Source organism: Orycteropus afer, unplaced genomic scaffold, assembly GCF_000298275.1.
Source record: "Orycteropus afer afer isolate SDZICR_OR568_19922 unplaced genomic scaffold, OryAfe1.0 scaffold00800, whole genome shotgun sequence".
Classification (NCBI taxonomy): domain Eukaryota; kingdom Metazoa; phylum Chordata; class Mammalia; order Tubulidentata; family Orycteropodidae; genus Orycteropus; species Orycteropus afer.
Window position 1 is genome coordinate 463165 of NW_006922387.1, and position 12402 is coordinate 475566.

The 12402-nt window shown below is 35.6% G+C and overlaps 1 protein-coding gene across 1 annotated transcript in view; it reads left to right on the plus strand.

Annotated features, from left to right (window-relative positions):
* CCDC102B (coiled-coil domain containing 102B) overlaps nucleotides 1-12402 on the plus strand; it is a 219591-nt gene that overhangs the window by 48543 nt on the left and 158646 nt on the right. The window contains exon 5 of the mRNA XM_007957821.1: nucleotides 3377-3586. Within this exon, the coding sequence (XP_007956012.1) occupies nucleotides 3377-3586 (210 nt within the window). The remainder of the gene's footprint in view (nucleotides 1-3376; nucleotides 3587-12402) is intronic.

Below are 12402 nucleotides of genomic sequence, written 5' to 3' on the forward strand. Positions count from 1 at the left end.
TTGGGAGGATTTTTGTTTTCTTGAAGCTGAGGTGTTAATCTATGTGGAAAATTGTAGTCTTTGATCTTCACCAGTAAGTGCTTCAAGACCTCTTTACTTCCAGTAAGGATGATTGTGTTATCTGCATATTGCAAGTTGTTAATCTTCCTGTAATCCTGATGCCACATTCTTCTTCAGAGAGTCCAGCTTGTCAGATTATTTGCTCAGCATATGGACTGAATAAATAACATGAAAGGATATAATCCTGGCACCCACCTTTCCTGATTTGAAACCATGCATTATCTAGATTCAGAAGATGTGGGGATATCACTCTGATGGCAGATGAGTCCTGACTGAAAGCAGAGAGTACTGGAAAGATGTTTAGCCCTGTTTTAGTTACTATGCAAAGTCATCCAAATGTGTGAATCTGTAATAACTTATGGATAACATTGTAAAGAACAGGAATTCCAGAATATTTAATGATGCCCATGTAGTATCTGTACATAGAACCTGTTGTCTGATGTTAGGTATAAAATCAATCTATTTAATTTCAACAATTTCTTTTTAATGCCTACAATTTAAAAAAAACTGTTGTTGGCCAAAAACGTATTTATTCTCTTAAAATTAATTTTTATCACTAACTTGCTGAGTTTTTGTTGCACCTTTATTAAATTCAGTCTGATAAGTGATGCAATAAGAGACACAAAGTTTAAGCATCCATCTTACTAATTAGAGTCATGTCATGATCTAAATTTCATTGTGAAATACTGTCTTCACCTCATATTCCCAAACAGGCACCCCAAATGTCAAACCACATCGTCTAAAATTTGATCCATTAAAATTCATTATATTTAATTGATAAGTGAGGCCTTATGCCAAGAATACAATTCTGGTCTCCTGTTTTTTAGAAGCTGACGTATCTCAAATTTGGGAACAGAACATTTCCTGTAATAATGGGGTGATTACATGTGTATGGAAAAGCAGTTTTTAGATTTTCATATCAAAATTCATTTCCAAAGCTATTAGTGCCCTCTAACTTTTCTTTATGTTGACTACAATGATTTTTATCTTAGAATTTAAAATGGCATGAAACAATATTTCATCATAATATGATAGCTATACAGTAGGGTCACTATGAGTTGGAATCAATTCAAGGTCACACCACAATAGCAATGCAATACTTTGTGATGATGCCATTTAAAATTAATATTGAAAAAAATAGATAATTTCCAATATTTATCCTGAACAGATACTTGTAAAATTCCTTATGTTTCAGCCATTTTACATGGATTAGGAAGCATGCTGAATAATTGATCTTATTCGTTCCTTACAGTAACTCCACAAATTCTTTGGGGCTTGCTATCTTTATTTGATTGCAGAGGAAACAACGACAATATTTGGCTTGTCCAGAGTCAGCCAATGAGCAAAGGGGCAGAACCAGTGTTAGAACACAGTGGCTTTTCATTATTAGTAACTGCTTCGTTCCATCTACAGTTTTATGTCACGAGTTACCTCGACATCTGGATATACATATGGCCAAATAGATAGGAGATATCCACACAGAATTCTTTTCCTGATATAATATCACCTCCATGTTTCTTCTCTAGGAGCATGGCTTATGCAAAATGCTTTCCAATCACTTTGATTAATTTTACTTTTCACCAACTTTGTCAGATTAGAAAATAAATTGTCCACATAGAGGAGATGAGGTTATTTACGTATATCAAGAAAATAAATGGTGAGGCCAGGACTGGAATTCTCAGCTCAGGACTAGAATTCAGAGCCAAAAAGTTAATGATCATTCTATGATTAATGTCCAGATAAAAATAAAAAATAAAAAACCAACAGAACAAACAAAAAACATAAAATACAAGTCCAACTCAACTGCAATATAAATGTGAAGAAATATCTGAACAAAATTAAAATGGAAAATAAATACAATTGATTTATTGTTGTTGTTATGTGCTGTCAAGTCAGACCCAACTCACAGCGATCCCTCCTTGGGTTTCTGAGGCAATATCACCACTGAAGTAGATTGCCCCATCTTCCTTCCGAGGAGTGGCTGGTGGGTTTGAACTGCCAGCCCTCTGGTTAGCAATCAAGTGCCTTAGGCACTATGCTACCAGAGCTCCCTAATACATTTGATATCACCTCTTTAAAACCTAAATATAAAAATTGAAATAATAAAAAACTGATTGAAGGAAATACTAAAATGTTTCTAAACCAATTAAATTAGAACTTCTACAGGTGGGTTGTGTAGTGCCTAAGGCATTCAACTGCTAACCAGAAGGCTGGCGGTTCAAACACACCAGCCACTCCGTGGAAAGAAGACTGGGCAATTTACTTCTGTAAAGATACCGCTTCAGAAACCCAAGGAGGGGTAGCTATGAGTCGGAATCGACTTAACAGTAGTGAGTTTGTTTTATTTTTACAGCTGGGTTTTGATCACTGGTAATTATAAAAACCTCCCCAAATGAATCTGACATGAAGCCTTGGTTAAGAACTGTAAGTCTAGGGCAGAGGTTAGCATACTTTTTCTGTGGGGGGCCAGAGTAAATATTTTCAGCTCTTGGCTGTATGGATTTATCTCAAGGGCTCAACTCTGCCATTGTAGTGTGAAAACAGGCAGACAAATCTGAAAGAGGCGAGCATGACTGTGTTCCAGTGAGGTGTTACTTGTGGGCACTGAAATGTTAATTTTGTATGATGCCCATGTGTCATAAAATATTATTGATTTTATTTTTTTTCCTAACATTTGAAAATATGATACCATTCTTAGTCTGCAGGACATATAAGAAAGATAAAAAATACAACCCTTATTCTCTGAAAAGCAAATTAGCCACTCACATGAGTTTCTCTTCATGTGTAGAACCATAATTGCAGCATTTACACTATTTTGTTGTATTCGTTTATGTTTATCCTTAGTGTCTACCTAGCATCAAGTCTCTGTCTGTCTGTCTTCCTGCCTGCCTACCAACTCCTCTATCTATACACCCAGATAACCAGATAAATGGATGAGAAAATAAATTAACTATATTCAGTCAAAACTGCCCAAGACAGTGTTTTGTGCCTTCTCTACTGATAAGTGTTCATCAACTGAGTGGAGATTGTAGGCAAATGTGTCAGCAATGTTTCACAGACCCCACTTATTTCACATTGTCAGTGCAATTGTGGAGATAATTACATACCAACTAAGAGGAAATGTGTGTTTACCTAAGGTATGGCCTGAGTTTAGGACTCTTGTGTTGTCCTTAATTTTCCAAACGAATAGTTTATCTTTACAAAATAGAGGTGGCCTATTTGTGAGCCTTCCTCAATGTGGGCTTGCGCACTGGGTGCCTTTGCTTTTGGTAGTTACCGATGTCACATGCTGCTTCTTTGTGCTTTCTGTGTGTAGCTAGAGAGATTGCAGGCTGAGCATACCTTGGAGTGGGACCAGAGGGAAATACTTGAGACAGACAAACAAGGACTGGAGAGAGAAAATAGAAGGCTAAAGGTACAGCTGAGAGAATTGGAGGAGCTGTTGGACAGAAGAAATAAATTCAGTGCAAACTCTCAAGGTCCTGATTTCAAGATGCCACAAATTGAACTGCAGGGAAAAAACAAGGTATGGATTTCCCTTTCAAGCATATGTTCTTTTAGCCTCATCTTCTCTGCCTGATGCCCAGGCTGCCACTGGGCTGTCCTAACTTTTGCAGACAACCCAATCCAAATGTAGTCATGCTCCTTATGATGTCCATCCAGGCAATACCTGAACGCATGTACATCCATGGTTCTATAAGGTTATAAAAGAGTTCAGAAATCCTGGCTGGAGAATGAGACATAGCAGACATAAATGCATGTAGTAAAAATAACAGCTTCTGAGTGTGTCTCATGTCTCCTGTAACAATGTGATTGTGCTGGTACATGGGCACGCCTTGAGATATTGTGGGTTCCGTTGGAGACCACCACAATGAACTGAATATTAAAATAAAGTGAGTCACACAATTTTTTTTTTTTCATTTCCCAGTTCATATAAAGGGAACTCTGGTGGCATAGTGCCTATAGCATTTGACTGCTAACCAGAATGCTGGAAGTTCAAACTAATCAGCCACTCCTTGGAAGGAAGACTGGGCAATCTACTTCTGTAGAGATACTGCCTTGGAAACCCAAGGAGGGGTCGATGTGAGTCAAAATCGACTCCACAGCACTTTTTTTTTTAAGCAGTGTATATAAAAGTTATGTATGCACTATTCTGTAGTCTCCTAAGTGTGCAATAGCACTATGAAGCAGTTTGAAATATTGTAAGAATTACCAAAATGTGACACAGACACACAAAGTGAGCACATGCTACTGGGAAAATGGCACCAAATAAGTTGCAGGATTCAGAGCTGCCACAAACTTTCAATTTGTGAAAAAAAATTCACTATCTGCAAAGCACAATGAAATAAGGTATGGCTGCTTAATGTTACAGTGCATGTATCACCTATAATACATATGTCGCAAGAGTCAAAATAAACACCAACATATGTATTGTACTGAACTATCTGAAAAGTTTACCATAGAGTAGTATGTTTCATCTCCTAGGCAGCAGCATCCAGGCTGTGTATTGTGTATCCCTTGAGTGTTGTAGCATTTTATCTCTCTGCTTGATTTTCTTTCAAAAACACACAATGAAGTGCATCATGGCTTCCAAACACAACCAAACCAGTGTGAGTGACAACACCAGCAAGAGACAAAGAAGATTGATTTGGAAGTGAGATAAATGTTATTAAACAACATGCAGGTGGAAAATCTGTGAATCCTATTGCTTGCAACGTAGGCATGTTCGCCTAACGTCAGATCTGATAATGTCCTATTTCACAGAACCTATCATGGATGTTAAGCAACACATGACTGTGTTTCCATTTGCTATCTAATATCTGAGAGCTCATTCTTTTTCCCATTGTGATATAAAATAATGCTGCTCATGTGTTTGAAAGTAGAGTGTGACAAATTTTGCCTGAAAGTGTTAGATTATGACAAATGTTAGATTATGACAAATTTTCTGACAGTTTCAGTATTTTGTGAAAGGGAGAAAAACATGAAGTATAGGACAGAGTGCTATGTTTTTGGTTTCTTGCCACAGTTTTGTTTCAGTGTTTTCCAAGAAATGGATCTTAGTTTCAATAAGTAAATTTCCTCTTTAACTTGGGCAATTACACAATAAACACTTAGTCTGTAGCTATGGTAAATATCTTCACAAACATTTAAATTTAGCTGAAGCTTACTGTTCTCTAGTTTATTTTTAGTTAGTCTCAGAACAATTATTTTTGAGTTAATTAAATGTATCATTTTGCAAATAGCTTTTATATGCTATAACATAAAATTTAAGACCACAATAAAATTCAAAATTTGACTTTGGGAAATCTGTGCTGTTTTAGAATGGTTTTATATTCCAGGCAATAGACATAGTTACTATTATAGATAGATTTTTTTTTTTTTTGATAACTAGGTTTCAGATTCTCAAATATGATCTTAATGACAGTTTTGTAGTTGCAATGTGCATGTTTTAGTATCAATATGCTTTAAAATTTATATGTCATTTTCTATTTTCTTTGAGTGAAATTATTGATAGTATCTTAATGTACCATATTATTTTTTCTCTCAATTCCTTTAATTGTTAGGAAAGTTAGTTTGAAGGTTCGTATTGTTTAAGTTATATAGGTAGTTTGTGCTCCTTTGAGCTCTAGAAGTCAATGGTATAAACATGGAATCCCATATCCACTTTCCACCCCATACAGTTTAATCCCATTCAGTTACTTCTGTACTTCTTGGAGTTTATTATAAACACAGGATTAAATTGCTTTAATATTTCACAACTTGACATACCAATATCTAAAGTTAAATGCTACAGTCATTGATTATAATTTTCTATTTTATAGATTCATAAACCATTTTTGGGGTGTATTTGCCCCTGATATGTGTACACTTGATAAATCTGTGGAAATCTCTTTGCAGATTTCTACTTGTCAAAGTAGAATTAGCTCTTATTATGGAACCCAGTTTGTTTATCCAAGCAGCTGTTTCAGTTTTATTCAAGGGAACAGGATAAGCATTTAGTTAAATTACACTCTGTGTCAGTCACTGTTCTGGATGCTGGTGATAAGAGTATTGATAGATCATTCTTTCCAACCATCATGGTCTTAGAGTCTACAGAGGCAGACACACAACATTATCAATAATTCACTATGATAATATCAAAGGGTAAAATAGTATGGGGACACAGATGAAAGAGTAATTTATTGTATTTAGTTGACACCTTTATAGCTACATCAAAATGTAATAACATAAAGTATGGAAGTCAGGAAATATGAAGGCTGATTGGAGCTGTTTGGGGCTGGCATCAGTGCCCACTAGAGTGTCCCATCAATAGGACACACCGAGGCCAGACCTGGGATCTTTGGGACCAGCATAGCTACTTGGCCTAGTACAAGGCACAATGTGGAAACTAGGAAGGTTCTGGAAGATCTGATATAATCTGTGGCTGTTTCCACTCATCAGAAGTATAAGATTCCTTGGATGTGTATTATTTTAATGAGGGATGAGGTGTTAGCAATGCACACTCTTTTCACTGGGAATTCAGAAATCTCTAACGTGAACCAAAATAATTACTTATCATGGAGCAGCTTGAGGTTAAAATCCTTGATTCCATAAAGACCCAAACAAAAGTGAAAAATACCAGGATTCAGACGTTAACCAAAAGGTTGATGGTTCAAACCCACAAGTAGTTCCAAAGGAGAAAAACTAGGGAGACTGCTTCTGTAAACATTTACAGCCTTGGAAACCCTGTAAGGGGTCCTTGTGAGGTGGAGTCAACTGGATGGCAGTGGGTAAAAGAGTTGTAAAATTTTACCTCATGACATTTATATGTGACTATTTTAGCAAACGTTTCTGGTAACTACCTGCTATGTATAGGAATCTTCACATCAACAGATATTGTTAATAGTTTGAATTTAAATAATCTTACTTTTCAACAAAATTTTTAAACTCTTCCTTATGGCATGGTTTTGGATATGCTTTTTGGACTTTACTGACATAAGGGATACATTTTCAAAGAAAATGTCTTTCAGTATTAAATGGCACTATTGACTCAAAGAGAAAACTTCCTCACCTGACTGATATCATCACACACATCTCCATCTGGAACTTGGTTTTCTGGATGAGCTTTAGGGATACATTTGCATCAGTCGGTTGCAGCTTAAAAAACAAGCAACAGTGTGCTGAACACTAATGGTTACCTGGGAAAGTCCTCCTCCAGTGAGAACAAATTATTTTAGAAGCGAAAACCACTGCTGTAGACTTTGCTACGACAACCTCTGTGTGTGGGTCTTCTGGTTGGCTGCTGTTTTGGGTAACTGTGGCTCTTGTCCATGATTCTGTGACATCCACATAATTGGCAAAATAATTGATATCAGAAAGTGGGCATGTAGGGCAGCATCGTGTGTCCTTCCCAGAATGGATCCTGCATTTTAAGGGACAGCAAAGATGCTAGAGAATGAGCTTTGTAGAAAGATAAATGAGTAAAAGTGTATGTTTTAAAGATGAGAACAATGGAGCTACATTTGAAACTGAATCTGCAACCCATAAATAGTAAATCATACCAGTGTTGCTTGATCAATAGTCTTTGTATTTCCAGCCAAGATTTTAAAAATAACCACCTATAATTATGAATACTCAGGAATACGCAGGTTAAAATAGTACAATTTAATAAATTTTGTATATATTTTTATTTCATTCAGCAAATTTGAATTCAATTACCTGAAATATTTGTTAGAAATGATTCTCAGTTTTCATTCACAAGGGCAAGGAAAGTAAAAAGTTGACTATTCAAACTTCTAGTGGAATCAAAAATGGGTTGTACATGCCACACTTGGGTATGGAGAGAAACTACTAGAAAAAAATGCTCTTTGATTATTTTATTAGGATTTACATACACACACAGTTACTTTTTAGTCAATTCTGATTCACGGCAACCCCTTACGTGTCTACGTAGAACTGCGCTCCATAGGGTTTTCAATGGCTGATTTGTTAGGATTAGATTTGTTTGGAACTGTTTCTTCCAAGGCACTTCTGAGTGGACTCAGTTCTCCCATCTTTCAGTCAGCAGGCAAGCACGTTAACCATCTGTCCCACCCGGGGACTCTATAGGGATCCTATTGCCAGAGAATGAAGGGTGAAAGGGTTTTCCGTGGACATACATTAAGAGAGGGACAGCTAGTGAGTCAAGAAAATAATGTAAACCACTTCTAAGGTTACTATCTAAGAGGTGGGAGCTTGTCTAGGAGAGGCAAAGAAAGAAGGATTCTGGGATTAAGAAATGACATTTTCCCCAGTGCTTGGTGAAAGTAAGGAGGAACTGCAAAACCTTCACTAATTCTAAGCTCCTTCTGTACTCTTCTCCTATCCTCCCTTTGTTCACTTCTGTGAACTTTCTGGAAAACAGGCGGTAGACACATACATGGGAGGAAAGGAAAAGTGGAGTTTGTGCCCATTGTAAAGTGAGAAGATACAACATCATAACCAAAGAGGGAACAAGCACATATAACCTAGTATTTATCAAAGTAAGTCTTGATTTTTTTTTTTAATGAAGAAAGGTAGAATACCCATTTCACACTGTTTATCTTTTGATGATATTTATCCTATAAAAGTCAATTTGTGTAATTCACTATATGGCACAGAATCTTGTGTTTGCAATATCTTAATCCCTCTGTTATTGGTAAGTAAATATATGCATTTTCCTTTACAAATGCTTCTTCAAATGAGAAGTTATTGAAGAAAGAGGTGTGTGTGTTATTGGGTAAAGCCATGAACTAGTCAACAGGCCTCTCATGAAGTGTTTTGGAAGCTTGTTTACTTAAACCACTTTGGCAATTGAATCCATTCATTCAGGTCACATAATGGGTCACTTTCAGAAAGTTAATGTGACAGAGCAGTAATTGATGTGTCTCAGGAAAATGATGAATTAATCTGAAGGTTGAAAGGCCATCAAAGTCAATTCCTAATGAATTTTCTTTCCTGACACTGGTCCAGACACAAGGAATAACATTATTCATTTTGTTTAGTTACTTTAGTTTCAAATTACTTTTTATCTTTTTTTCTCCTGTCAGTGGTTTTGCTTGTAAACTTCTGGAGTTATTTCTGCATTCATTAGTTTTTTTTCAACTCCTTCTTTTACTCATAAAAAATGTTAAATAATTTAGGAATAAATAATAATGGCACTTATTATTTTGCTGTTGTGAAATAGTAATACTTTAAATACAAGAAAAATATAATTTTGTGTTATTAGAAGGTTGGCTGTTCAAACCCACTAGCCACTGAAGAAGAAAGATGAGGCAATGTACTTCTGTAAAGATCTACCCCCTTGGAAACCCAATGGGGGTTGCTGTGAATTAGAATCGACCCCATGGCACTGGTTCTCGTTTTAGGTTTTTAAGGTCATTTCAGGTGTTTCATTAAGTGTTGTTACAGAGCTTTGCTACCTGTAATACACTAGAAATTATATTTTTAATAGAGTTATTAATAAAAAATTATGTTATCAAGAGACTTCTTGATAGATGGGAAAATTGAACCATTTTGTATATGAAATATGTAATATTTTGTTGATATGAATTAGAAGCATTTCTTTATTTTTGAACAGTATCTTGTTTATAGCAAAATACTAGGCTACACATGGGTATCTTTTGTAAATTGATTTAGGTGTTTTATAAAACTTAGAAATGTGTCCATGATTTTTATAAATTTTGACAAAAATGAATGTGGTTGCATGGGTTGAGTAGAACCATCTTTTTGCCCAAGATTTTTTCTGAAGTTTCCAGAGATAAAGACTTTAGTTTTAAAGGACATTGTATTCACGTCAAAGGGAGGAGATCTCTGGAAAGTTTGCTCCTGGATGGAAATCATCCATACATTACAATAGAGTGTGGCATTCACTTCACCAATGTGATTACTGCCACTCACTCTCAAATGCACACCCTCACACAGAGAATGAATTAATCTTTCCAGTAATTCTAAACTAGGAGAAGATATGTTTTCATTTCTGTTTTGTGGTTCTCCACTGATTATATGTATATAAACTTCATTTCTTGGACTGAATCAGTTCAGGATGAAGTTTCCCGTTTGTTGACTAAAACACTGAATACTGTCAAGTCTCATTAAATTAGTCTCAGTTCTTATTATAATGCTTGGCACATCCCAGAAATGTGTCAAATGAATAAATAAATTTATGCAGTAATACTTCCATTTTTATTATTTCATATTTTTCATTCAATAGTGTGACTTATCTGTAACTCTTGCACACTACCTTTTATTTTATCAATGAGGCAAACGTAAAGGTCACCATGACCCCAGGAGTCATTGGGGGTCTATGTTACCCTTCAAATTCTCCCTCTTGTCCATCAGATGCGTTATATTTTATCCCATGTCCAGTTAAAACAAAGAGCAACTTTTGAAATTTTAGATCAACTACATTTCATAATATACCACTGTCATGAAATTTTAAAATATAAATTGTGACATCAGGATATGTTAGTATATCCTCTTGTGTTTGGTATGAATGCTTAGAATCTCAACAGATAATCCACTATATTATTACAAAATTGATGACAGCTCAACACAGCCATTGTTCGTTGATTTATGTTACCATGATTTAAATCAGTGACGAGAAAAAAAAGTAATCCTTTAGCTCATTTCTGGTTTTCGGTTTTTAAGGTCATTTCAGGGGTTTCATAAAGTGTTAAGTACTTATTTAGAATTAAAAGTAAAACCAAAATTAAAATTGCCTATAAGATTAGAGAAAGCCTCAGAAAAATTTAATAGATCTAGGACACTCACTATTGATCTTGCAAAATCTGTTCTGAGGTTTAGTAAAACATCTGGATGAATACACTTTCCTTTCTGGTATTTCAAAACAAGCTATGTTTAAGTGAAATCTCACGTAAGTGACAATGTACTTTTATACTTTTTGCCCTCATCTGACTTTTTATAAACATAGCATCCACTATTAGAATAATAAAAACTTGTTGCTAAAGAAATCAATGTGATATTGATTTTGGTTAGCCTTAAGTTCAAATGCTATTAATGATATTTATTACAAACACTAAGTGAACAAATTTTCACTGGGTATCATACACAGATGTGTGTGTGTATTATTGCTTACTCTCTAACATGAATTTATAGATTTATATATGTGTGAATGTGTATCACTTTATAAGTTGTAATTGTGTTGAGATGATGTTACATTTCAAAGTTTTAATATATATTTATGTCCTTAGGTTGGGAGTCATTAAGCATGAAGTCGTGATTGGTAGTTTATACTTGCTTAAACTGGCAATGATTCACGGTGACTACATCTTTAACAAATTGATCTTACTCCATCGAATTACAAAGAAATCGTCAAGTGTGATCCTCTGGCTTTGTTTTTTCTAATATTGTTTTGGCTATTCAGGACCTCTTGCAATTCCGTGTGAGTCTGAAGACCAGCTTTCTGACTTCTGGAAATTGCTGCTGGAATTTTGATAGGGATTGCTTTGACCCTGCAGATCACTTTGGGAAATGTTAACATCTTAAGTCTCCCAATTCATGAGCATGTGACATGTTTCCATTTTGTTCAATCTTCTTTAATTTCTTTCAGCAATGTTTTAAGTTTTCAGTATACATGACTTGCACTTCCCTGGTTAAATTTATTCCAAAGTATTTTATTCTCTTGATGCTCTTGTAAATGGAATTGTTTCTGTAATTTCTTTTGAAGTCTTCGTTGGTAGTGTGTAGAAGTGTAGCTGATTGTTTTTGGTTGATCTTCTATTCTGCAAACTGGCTTAATTTGTTTATTCTCTCTAATAGTTTTTTTTTGTAGATTGCTTAGGACCTTTGGTATGTATGGCCTCATCTTCAACTAACAAAAATAGTATTACTTCTTCCTTTCTGATCTGAGTGCCTTTTATTTCTTTTCCTTGCCTAATTAATCTAGCTAGAGCATCTCATACAATGTTGAATGGATATGGTGAATTTAGATATAAAAGAAAACAGGAGTTGTAACATTCAAGCTCTGTTCAGTGCTGTTGACTCAGTCACCAACAATGATCACAGAATGCAGTGCCTACACCAGCAGCATCAGCATCACTGACAGCTTGTTAGAGATGCAAATACTCAGGCTGTACCTCCATAAACCCAAGGAGCCAGAAACTCCAGGGATGAGCCCAGCAGTCTCATTTTATAAGTCCTCCAGGTGAGCCTGACATATCCTAAAATCTGTGTACCTGAGAGTTCCGGCAAGATGGCGGACTAGGCAGAAGGACTGCGCAGACCCTCTTCAACAAAGAAAAGGGAAACCAATTAACACAGACACAGAAGATAATCGTGGACCCCTGAGCCTTGAAGGGAAGGATACAGAATTGGACTAAACCC